The sequence below is a fragment of the Salmo trutta genome, chromosome 34 (assembly GCF_901001165.1).
Source record: "Salmo trutta chromosome 34, fSalTru1.1, whole genome shotgun sequence".
In the NCBI taxonomy this organism is placed as follows: Eukaryota; Metazoa; Chordata; class Actinopteri; order Salmoniformes; family Salmonidae; genus Salmo; species Salmo trutta.
Window position 1 is genome coordinate 24456003 of NC_042990.1, and position 12633 is coordinate 24468635.

The following is a 12633-nucleotide window of genomic DNA, read 5'->3' on the forward strand; positions in this document are numbered from 1 at the left end:
GCAGGAGGGACTGGTGCACTTCACAAAATAGATGTCATCATGAGAAAGGAAAATTATGTGGATATATTGAAGCAACATCTCAAGACATCAGTCAGGAAGTTAAAGCTTGGTTGCAAATGGGTCTTCCAAATGGACAATGACCCCAAGCATAATTCCAAAGTTGTGGCAAAATGGCTTAAGGACAACAAAGTCAAGGTATTAGAGTTGCCATCACAAAGCCCTGACCTCAATCCTATAGACAATTTGTGGGCAGAACTGAAAAAGCATGTGGGAGCAAGGAGGCCTACAACCTGACTCAGTTAAACCAGCCCTGTCAGGAGAAGTGGGCCAAAATTCACCCAACTTATTGTGGGAAGCTTGTGGAAGGCTACCCGAAACATTTTACCCAAGTTAAACAATTTAAAGGCAATCCTACCAAATAATAATTGAGTGCATGTACACTTCTGACCCACTGGGAATGTGATGAAAGAAATAAAAGCTGAAATAAATAATTCTATCTACTATTATTCTGACATTTCACATACATAAAATAAAGTGGTGATCCTAACTGACCTAAGACAGGGAATTTTTACTAGGATTAAATGTCAGAAATTGTGAAAAAACTGAGTTTAAATGTATTTGGCTAAGGTGTATGTAAACTTCCGACTTCAACTGTACATACATATATATTAGTGCATTCGGAAAGTATTCAGACCCCTTCAGCTTTTCCACATTTTGTTTTTTTCATCAATCTACACACAATACCCCATAATGACAAAGCAAAAACAGATTTGTAGAAATGATTCCCCCTCCTCCCCTCCAAAAATCTCACATTTACATAAGTACTCAGAATTTTTACTCAGTACTTTGTTGAAGCACATTGGCAGCGATTACAGCCTCGTGTCGTCTAAGGTATGACGCTACAAGCTTGACACACCTGTATTTGGGGAGTTTCTCCCATTCTTCTCTGCAGATCCTCTCAAGCTCTGTCAGGTTGGATGGGGAGCGTCACTGCACATCTGTTTTCAGGTCTCTCTAAAGATGCTTGATCGGGTTGAAGTCCGGGCTCTGGCTGGGCCACTCAAGGACGTTAAGAGACTTAACCGAAGTTACTCCTGTGTTGTCTTGGCTGTGTGCTTAGGGTCGTTGTCCTGTTGGAAGGTGTACCTTCTCCCCAGTCTGAGGTCCTGGGCAGGTTTTCAAGGATCTCTCCGTACTTTGCTCCATTCATCTTTCCCTCGACCCTGACTAGTCACCCAGTCCCTGCCGCTGAAAAACATCCCCACAGCATGATGCTGCCACCACCATGTTTCACTGTAGGGATGTTATTGGCCAGGTGATGATTGGTGCCTGGTTTCCTCCAGACATGACACTTGGCATTCAGGCCAAAGGGTTCAATATTGGTTTCATCAGACCAGATAATCTTGTTTCTCTTGGTCTGAGAGTCCTTTAGGTGCCTTTTGGCAAACTCCAAGCGGGCTGTCGTGTGCCTTGTACTGAGGAGTGGCTTCCGTCTGGCCACTCTACCATAAAGGCCTGATTGGTGAAGTGTTACAAAAATGGGAGAACCTTCCCCAAGGACAACCATCTCCAGAGGAACAGTGACTCGCACTATTGTTTTTGGTCACCTCCCTGACCAAGGCCCTTCTCCCCCGATTGCTCAGTTTGGCAGTGCAGCCAGCTTTAGGAAGAGTCTTGGTGGTTCCAAACTTCTTCCATTTTAGAATGATGATGGCAATTGTGGGGACCATCAATACTGCAGACATTTTTTGGTACCCTTCCCCAGATCTGTGCCTTGACACAATCCTGTCTTGGAGCGCTATGAACAATTCTTTAGACCTCATGGCTTGGTTTCTGCTCTGAAATGCACGGTCAACTGTGGGACCATATATAAACAGATGTTTCCCTTCCAAATCATGTCCAATCAATTGAATTTACCACAGGTGGACTCCAATCAAGTTGTAGAAACATATCAAGGATGATCAATGGAAACAGGATGCACCTATGCTCAATTTCGAGTCTCATAGCATAGGGTCTGAATATTTACGTAAATAAGGTATCTGTTTTTTTTCTGTTATACATTTGCAAAATTTTCCAAAGATAACCGTTTTTGCTTTGTCATTATTAAAATCCATCATCATTAAAATCAATTTTAGAATAAGGCAAAATGTGGAAAAAGTGGTCTGAATACTTTCCCAATGCACTGTATATTCCGTCATCCCCCCCGCACGCAAGCACACACACCTCAGCCTCTCCATATCCCATGGTCTTCTCCAGCTTCAAGGCAGCTCTCCGCAACTTCTTATGGAGCTGGTTCCCTTTGGGGACAATCACTGTCTTCAGCGACCTCTGTCAATGGGCACACGGGCACAATCACGTTACTCAAGCAGGCTACATGCCCACACCACACACATTACACAGGCAGACCACACACACACTTTCATGATGACACTCAAGGACATTAACATAAGTCCATATATTGTATATACTCGTGCCACATGGGTCATTCCAACTCAAAAGTACAAGAAAGAGGATTCACACCCACCATCTCAGATTGCTCTGAAATCGTTTCTGTAGTTAGAAACCAATAAGATTGGCATTCCTGCAACATTATTTTGTTGAAATATAATTAGATCTATGATCAATTAGGCTAATTGATTGCACCCAAATTGGCGATTTAAATTGCTAGGATTCATAGAATATTCAATAAATATAGTACTTAACAATGAGTAAGACATGAGGAATCCCCAAAAATGTTATAAAGCCACTCACGGACCCCCACACCAACCCCACCCCAAAAAACAGTATACAGTATCATTTTCCTTGTCTGACAAGTAGTATACCGACGGCATTTAGCCAAGTGGTTAGAGCATTGGGCCAGTAACCAAAAGGTTGCTAGATCAAATCCCGAGCTGACAAGGTAAAAATCTGCCATTCTGCCCCTGAACAAGGCAGTTAACTCACTGTTCCTAGGCCGTCATTGTAAATAAGAATTTGTTCTTAACTGACTTGCCTAGGTAAATAAAGGTTAAATAAATAAATAAATAAATAAATAAATAAAGAGCTGCGACTCGCACTATTGTTTATTCATACTATATTATGTATTCTCAGTGAATTTGGTCATAGTTTTCCCCCCCCCCCTTTTCAGAGAAATTTGTCATTGTAGTTATTAGGTTTATGTCCCATCATACATCCTGATATGACCAGATTCTGACCACTAGATGGTGCTGTCTATAAAAAAGTTATGACAGCAATCCATGCGTTGGTTTTGTTTACCTGCCCATTGTTTCAAACGCTAACTTTTTTGCATTTGTGGCACAAATCCAATATCAGTCAATGGTACCTATATTAGAATTTTTACGCTTCATATACAAATCCTAAATTATTTGGTTATGAAGGGCGAAAATTTGAATACCGGAACGGAAACCAATACATACTTTAGGATTTTTGGTGAATTATCCCTTTAACATTGAGAGTGGAGGATTCTTCCTGGTAATATCAGAATGTACTAACAACTCCAACGACTAATTTATTTGAACAGGGGGAAAATCAAAATTCACTGGGAATACATTATAGTATGAAGAAACAATACTCAGAGTGTGGGGGGGTATGTGGGTGGCATTGACAATTGTTTTTATTCCTCATGTTTTACAGATTTTTAGGAAGAAGTTTGGTCGAAATAGGATGTTAGGTACTATATTTATTGAATATTATAGGAATCCTATAAATTAAAATGGCCAATTTGGGTGTAATCAATTAGTGTCATTTCTCAGAGATCAAATGTAATTTAAACAAAATAATGTAGCAGGAATGCTAAACTTATCTGTTTCTAATTACAGAAGAGATTTCAGAACAATCTGAGATGGTGGGTGTGATGGTTTGCTGAATTGACACAAAACGACCCACAAGCATTCACAATAAATCAACATTACTCGAAAAGTGCACAAAACATGACATCCTTGCACACATATAATATACATAGGTAAATGCGACTGGTGTTCATATCATTGGAAAAGGTTTATTTCGCTACAAACAAATGACAATACTGTTACAGTAGTGTTTTCTCATAGGTTATGACTACAGAGAGCAAAACTGGTTGCAATGACTTTGAAAATACGTTTTGTCAGCATCTTTTTAGCAACCAGAAAAATGTCTGACCAGATAACAACCAAAATATGACGTCTTTCCCGTGATGTCATGAAAAAAGACCTCTGTATCTGGTTGTTAGAGACCAGTTGATTGTAATCTGGTTTAATGGCTTACATGTATTTTTATGGAGCAAAACCTATTGTGGATGGTACTACACTGCGTACAGACCCCGAGTTTCCTTGTAGGCCTATTTGGCGGGGAAACTGAAGGTGTAGCCCATTGCCTGATTGTTTTTTATTAAAAAGAATGTTAAACAATTTTGTGTCTATTTGCTGCTTTTCATTAAGTCATGTAGTTGTTCTTTAGGTTATGGCCACAAATAAATGTGTTCATATGGGCAGAATATTATATTTTTTTGCATAGGCTACCAAATTTATGAAAATAAACAATTCATCCAAAAACATTCAGACCTGGTAAAAGGCCAACATTTGGTTGTTTCATTTAAAAAAATACAACATCAAACTGAAATATAATATTATTATTACTCACATGTCCACAACTCATATTCAAGAATTAACTGTTTTATTTAATTGACTGTTTCTGAATGCCTTCCTGGAATAATTACAGACCATAAACCATTGTTTAAGCTTAAACCTCCTATGCCAATAACAAAAACATGGTGATTCAACACAATGTTACTTGGAGATAAGGAGTTTACCTCATATCTCAACACATAGATAGACATGCTTTTTGGAAATAAATGTAGATAATGAAGTATGTCCAACTGTCTGGGAAGCTCTTAAAGAATTTATGAGAGGTTGTATCATGTCTTATTCTTCACATAAGAAAAAGAAGACCAATACAGAATTAGAAATACTAGAACATTCTAAATCCACAACTTAGAATGAAAACACAGTTTAGATAGAAATGTTGACACCCTTCAACAGCTGAACACTTTGAATCTCGAAGAGAACATAATAAACACCCCCCTCTGCAGAGACTGCTGCCCTGAAATCCAAACAACAATACGTTGAGCAAGGTCAAAGTGCTTGCTTGGCAAATGAAGAAAGAGGAGGAACGTACCATCCACAACATTAAAACCCCAGATGCTAGCATAACAATGGATTTGTCTTTAAAACAATTGATCAAAGTGTATCAATCTGAAAACAAAAATTCAAAGAAAGATAGACAATTTTCTTAATAAGGCCAATTTACCAATTATAAACAAATAACCATTTACCAAGGTGGGCTGTTGGAGGCCAATAATAGTCTACAAAATGGGAAATCTACTGTTAAAACTAATTACCAACCGGTCAGCTGGTGAAACTGAGGAGTATTGCTGTCTGTAATAAAGCCCTTTTGTGGGGAAAAACACATTCTGATTGGCTGGGCTTGGCTCCCCACAGCATGGTGTTCTCGGGGTGATGAGAGGTGTTGGGTTTGCGCCAGACATAGCGTTTTCCTTGAGGTCCAAAAAGCAACATTTTAGTCTCATCTGACCAGAGTACCTTCTTCCATATGTTTGGGGAGTCTCCCACATGCCTTTTGGCGAACACCAAACGGGTTTGCTTATTTTTTTCTTTAAGCAATGGCTTTTTTCTGGCCACTCTTCCATAAAGCCCAGCTCTGTGGAGTGTACGGCTTAAAGTGGTCCTATGGACAGATACTCCAATATTGGCTGTGGAGCTTTGCAGCTCCTTCAGGGTTATCTTTCTTGCCTCTCTGATTAATGCCCTCCTTGCCTGGTCCGTGAGTTTTGGTGGGCGGCCCTCTCTTGACAGGTTTGTTGTGGTGCCATATTCTTTCCATTTTTTAATAATAGATTTTAATGGTGCTCCTTGGGATGTTCAAAGTTTTGGATACTTTTTTATAACCCAACACTGATCTGTACTTCTCCACAACTTTGTCTCTGACCTGTTTGGAGAGCTCCTTGGTCTTCATGCTGCTGCTTGCTTGGTGGTGCCCCTTGCTTAGTGGTGTTGCAGACTCGGAGCCTTTCAGAACAGGTGCATATATACTGAGATCATGTGACAGATCATGTGACACTTAAATAAAGTCCACCTGTGTGCAATCTAACTAATTATGGGACTTCTGAAGGTAATTGGTTGCACCAGATCTTATTTAGAGGCTTCATAGCAAAGGGGGTGAATACATATGCACGCACCACTTTTCCATATTTTATTTTAGAAGTTTTTGAAACAAGTTATATTTTTCATTTCACTTCACCAAGTTGGACTATTTTGTGTATGTCCATTACATGAAATCCCAATAAAAATCGATTTAAATTACAGGTTGTAATGCAACCTGGGGATGAATAATTTTGCAAGGCATTGTATGTAAATGTGATATTTCCGTTTTTTATTTGTAATACATTTGCAAATAAATAAATAAAAACAGTTCTTGCTTTGACATTATGGGGGTAGTGTGTAGATTGATGAAGGAAAAAAACGATGTTATCACTTTTAGAATAAGGCTGCAACGTAACTAAATGTGGAAAAAGTTGAGGGGTCTAAATACTTGCCGAATGCACTGTATATACCTTATAAGTGTCTAACCACCTTATACTCGGAGTGACTAGTATCATGGAAATATTCAGTCAATAATATTTCTCAAATACCGGAGCCTGTGAGTTCAAATAGACTATTACAAAGTAACAAGCCGAGCTGGTCCACGGATCAACTGACTTTCCAGCCTCGGCACACACTTTTTATCCAGTTTTCAACCTATCGTCACACACATAGTAACTCCTCTTTATGTTAATGATTCATCCCCTCTGGCATTTAGCCCCCATTATCTATTTGTCTTGTACTAATTTTAGCTTGGTTTCACATTCCATTGGTGGCGTAACCATAGCAATGCCACAACAGTAAACATGAGGCCATAGCAATGGTACCAAAATAAACATACATGCACACTCCCAAGGCAGGTGCATGTCTAATGGTGCTTAAGTAATACAAACCTATGCTCCTAACGTACATCTAATGAACCTCACTGGACTAGGTAATGGCTTCCCTTAGCCTAATGACCTAGACACACATATAGAGTGCACTTATTCTGCTTACTACTCTAAGATGTATAATGTGCACACATGTACTGGAAAATTCCCAATACTAGTTATGTGGTTTTCCATATGATCTAAGTGATGGTTCCTTGTTACTTACCAGGTAGGAAAGTCGGTGGCAGTCTGTGGTTACATGGACGATGATGCCGTTCTGGAAGACTTTACACCCACACACCTGGCAGAGATAGAGGTGGGGCTGGCCGTGACTGTGGCACTCGATGAGTGCACTCAGACCTGGGGGTGGAGGGAGAACTAAGTGTTACCACAAGGCTTATAGATTTCATATTTTTCAGGGCTTTAACCATAACGTCTAGCTCTGGGAAGAAGGTACAGGACAATCTGTAGGACAACACCTTTATAGTTAACTCCGAATCTCAAAGGACAGTCCAGATCAAACAGTATCAGCTAATGAGACAAGGCAAGACAAAAACCACAACTTAACAAAAATATTTAGTAGGACATCAGGTTGGAGAGTTGAAAATATACCACCGTACAGTTGTTTTTATTTGGTAATCAGGCTGACTAGTATATATTACTCTCGTGGACGGAGGCACGTAACATAACTGGTATCGTAGCATCTTTCAACAGACTGTGGGATGCAACCACTAACGAGGAACATTGTTCCGGGCTGCAGATTTTGTCACAACTTTCGTCAACTTCGGATGGATAAATCTAAATTTCATAGGTGTTCGATCTTTCGAATTTCAGAAGGTGAGGGGACATTTGGCCAATAGACTTGCACGTAACTTGCAAAGAAAGGGAGTGGAGCTACCACCCTGCTTCCACTAATCGTTCTAGTATCTTTTCTAAACACGTCTGCAAGAGTTCATTTTTTTAAATGTATATTTTTTTGTCATTTTTTTAGCCCCTTTTTCTCCTCAATTTCGTGACGATCGTCTCATTGCTGCAACTCCCAAACAGGATAGGGACAGGACGAAGGTCGAGTCATGCGTCCTCCGAAACATGACCTGCCAAACTGTGCCTCTTAACACCCGCTTGCTTAACCTGTAAGCCAGCTGCACCAACATGTAGAAGGAAACACCGTTCAACTGACGACCGAAGTCAGCCTGCAGGCGCCCGGCTCGCCACAAGGAGTTGCTATAGCGCAATGAGCTAAGTAAACCCCCACGGCCAAACCATCCCCTAACCCGGACGACACTGGGCCAATTGTTCGCCACCCTATGGGACTCCCGGTTACGGCCGGTAATGACACAGCCTGGGATCGGGAAGAAAAAAATTATTGGATATGCTTAAAAATGACAGGATGTTAAACTCCTTTTGGCTTTCAACGTAGTAGAATTCGCAGCACACTTTTGAGGAAGAGAAGCATCTTTTCAGACCCTCAGGTGATTGACAACAGCTGATATTAGATAAAAGGACTGGCTGTCCCAAAATTATCTAGTGAGAAACAACGCAATTGCGAATTATATGATGCATTCTCAGTATGGATAAGACTAGTATATTGACATTTGTTGCTTATAACAAATTAAGGTCATATAAACCATATTGCTAATAATACATGAGAATGGATTAAGATATTGCTCCTACAGCATCCTATTTGTTTTTATATTTCCTTTTGTCTTAATTACCCACCCTAACTCATCAAGTCTGCTAACTAAACACTAATAGGTCTGAAAATTGTTACGTATTTTATGCTTTACTTTAAATTGGTAATACCTTAACACCTAAAAAAAGACGCTGCTTAAGAGACTCCATGTCTGCCACATGCAGTAACTGTGTAATGATAGGGCAGGGAACTGGGGCGGGTTTACAGGGAGGGTTTTCTGGGTGGGAACGACCAATGGGCGAGTTTCCCTGTGGGTCCTGCTTTTTGTTACACATCCATGGGCTTATCAACACTAAAGATATTAATGATATAATTGTTATAACATTTCTGAAAAACAATGGCAACACTAGCTGTTCTCTTTTAGAATTTGAAAGGCCTAAATTGTCCTACCACATGTTCCAGCTGTCGTGACATCCGAGCAAGAAACCATATTGATATAGCAACGCTCCAAAAACACACCTGCTCCATAAGGACGCACATTGAAAGCAGAACCATTTGTACAAAATTACTGCTTTTTCATCAGCCCCAAACAAAACTGATTGTGTAATCATAATGATGAATAAGAAACTAAAAATCACCATATTGGGTTAAGGCGAAGACCAAGAATGCAGAAACTGACTTTATCACTGTACTGTGTACGCTCCAAATTCATATGATCCTATGTATTGAATGCCATTTTGAACATGCGGGACAAATGTAATAAGACCAACTACAATCCAGGCCCTCCAACATATACCCTCTGATTACAACCTCATTGATGCCTGGCGAGCACATAATCCAAAAGCAAACAGGTACTTTCTACTCAAACAGAGTTTGAAACATGTTGCAGAATTTGATAAGCAATGTATGTGGTGGAGAAGACTTGTAAATAACATTCGTTTATTGAGTCAATGTTGAATAACAGAAGGGAACATTCAACATTTGTGAGTGTGTCTCAAAGTAGGTTAGAGAAATATTGACGGTTCGGATGGAACATGTCTCTGAGGGTTTGTAGGAAACAAGTTGATCTATTTCTCTGAAGAAATAGGCGAGACTGAGCTCCGAGAAGGGAAGTAAGCTAGGCGCTGCAAAACTACAGAGGTTTCCTGTTTTGAACTAGACTTGTCAGTTGCAGACATGAAGATAGAGGAACCCGGTTAGACAGAAGGAGCTATCAAAGTAGAACATTGTGACAGAGTTAGAGAAGAGGGGCATTTATAAAGTGTATGATATAACCAAATGTGAGGTATAAAAGGCTATGTGCATTGTATGATTTTCAGAGCGCTCTCTGAATAAAGTATTGATCTATTGCAGACTGGGACTTTGTCTAATTCTTCATTAACCAGAGCCTTACAACCTCTGGGAATTGGTCAAAGCTTGAGTGATAGTTGAGTTCAACCATTGAGATAGAAAATTCTCGTGACACACGACACTACTACCAATTACAAAATGTCAGAATCTCTTAAAAGAGCTACAAGATTACGTTTCAATGTTTAATTTCAACAAAATCCTACATTCTGTGATCAATTTGAAATTGAACTAAATACATTTATACTGATCAATACAAATTCAGTCGATGACCCCCAGATTGTATGGGATGCCACCAATGTTTTTTTTTTTTTTTAAATAATGCAACTGCATTTGCATCTGGGTTGAATAAATCACAATTAAAAATAAAATAAATCAGAATTGGAAATCTTAACTGCGTTAAAGCATTCTCAAACACTTTTTTCATACCAGGTAGCTATTAGCACACACATCCCTAGGTCGCTCCTCTTTTCAGTTCGCTGCAGCTAGCGACTGGAACGAGTTGCAACAAACACTCAAACTGGACAGTTTTATCTCTCTCTTCATTCAAAGACTCAATCATGGAAACTCACTGACAGTTGTGGCTGCTTTGTGTGATGTATTGTTGTCTCTACCTTCTTGACCTTTGTGCTGTTGACTTTGCCCAATAATGTTTGTACCATGTTTTTGTGCCACTACCATGTTGTGTTGCTACCATGCTGTGTTGTCATGTGTTGCTGCCTTGTTATGGTGTTGTCTTAGGTCTCTCTTTATGTAGTGTTGTGTCTCTCTTGTTGTGACGTGTGTTTTGTCCTATATTTATTTTGTATTTATTTTTTTAATCCCAGGCCCCCGTCCCCGCAGGAGGCCTTTTGCCTTTTGGTAGGCCGTCATTGTAAATAAGAATTTGTTCTTAACTGACTTGCCTAGTTAAATAAAGGTTAAATTAATAAATAAATTACTATTTTCCAAAGTCAAGACAGAACTTAATTTATTGGTAAGACAGAGAGCAGAATTGGCCATTCATCGAGTTAGACTCAACCATTACTTCCACGGTAATCGTCCCAGTCATTTGTTGGCCAACAAGCTACGCAGTAATGATCAATTAGCTGAAATAGAAACTATGGAATCTGAAACAGAGGAATTACTATCAGAACCCAAATTAAATCAAAGATTCTCCCGCTTCTATAAAGAACTTTACACCATTCTAAATCCAAAGCAAGCCAGACTAAGTTCTTTGTAAAGGAATTAAGAAATGTTTTTCTCTCAATAGAGGAAGCCGCCTCACTGGGAACCCAAATCTCTATCGATGAACTCAAAAGAGCATTGGATAGCATGAATAAAGGCAAATCACATGGGTGGGATGGTATTTAAAATGTTGAAATCAATTAGGCAAACTATTGCTATTGCTCGAAATGAATAACAGCCATTTACAAAAAGGTTCATACAGCACAAATGTTGCTTTTATAAAAAAAAATAAGGGTGCTACCCAGTGTTCTCACTATCGCCACCCATCTTTGATAAACAGCGATATTAAACCAGTGTTCTCACTATCGCCCCCTATCTTTGATACTTTGATAAACACAGTTTTTCAAAATGTTGTCATCCCGTCTCGAGATTTACTTAACCAAATTGGTCCACATGGAACAAATGGGCTTGTTCATTTTTTATTAATTTTTTAATCCTTGGATAACCTCCGTGGACTATTACATATCTTAAATGCTTCATCAGAAACAACAGCTCCTTGGGCTGTTTTATCTTTCGATGCATAAAAAAAACTTTTGATAGACTAGAACGGTCATATCTATGGTCGGTCTTGGAACATATGGCAATTGGCTCCAATTTAATTTATATGATTAAAATACGATATGCCAATCCCTCAGTCATAGTTGTAACAAGAAATATTTTCTCTGCTCCTTTCAGAATCACTAGAAGTAGCAGACAAGGCGATCCAATTTCTCCTTTGCTATTTTTATTATCCATGGAACCCATTAATCTAAGGAAATAAAACCAATATCCCTCATATCTATTGATCACTTTATCTCATTATACACAGACAATATTTTACTATATCTAGACAATGTATCTCAAATCGCATTGAAGACCATAAGTCATTGGTGCCCAGGACCAATAGGGTCTAGTAGACCACATAAAAGTTTTCAAAATGTATTCACAGCATTACCATTGAGTCCGCTTAAAAATAATGAGGTCCACTGTTCTGAAGCACCGTATGTTTTGCTTACAGGTTAGCTTCTTTCTTGAATATTACTGCACAGCCAAACTATATTTAAAACTGCTTGATTGACATAAAATTGGACCAACCCGCGGCACTATAGTTGCTACATTTATTTTCCAAACTGTCACTACCATAGCAACCGTCTGCAGTTAGTACGTTTACATTTCCATGCTTGCGAGACCTGTACCAGAATATTGTTTATTGTTCCAGTGGTAGTTTTTTTTTTAACCTGTTGGGGCTAGGTGGCAGTATTGAGAATTTTGGAAAAAATATGTGCCCATTTTTAACTGCCTCCTACACCAACTCAGAAACTAGAATATGCATATTATTGTTCAGGTTTGGATAGAAAACACCCTAAAGTTTCTAAAACTGTTTGAATGGTGTCTGTGAGTATAACAGAACTCCTATGGCAGGCAAAAATCTGAGAAGGTTTCA

General features: G+C 39.1%; 1 protein-coding gene across 1 annotated transcript in view; it reads right to left on the reverse strand.

Moving 5' to 3' along the window:
• The window catches only part of LOC115173231 (uncharacterized), an 88829-nt gene that overhangs the window by 42495 nt on the left and 33701 nt on the right, over window positions 1-12633 (reverse strand). Inside the window, exons 32-33 of the mRNA XM_029731148.1 lie at window positions 7230-7363; window positions 2224-2328 (exon numbers count right to left, since the gene is read on the reverse strand). Coding sequence (XP_029587008.1) covers window positions 2224-2328; window positions 7230-7363 — 239 coding nt within the window. The remainder of the gene's footprint in view (window positions 1-2223; window positions 2329-7229; window positions 7364-12633) is intronic.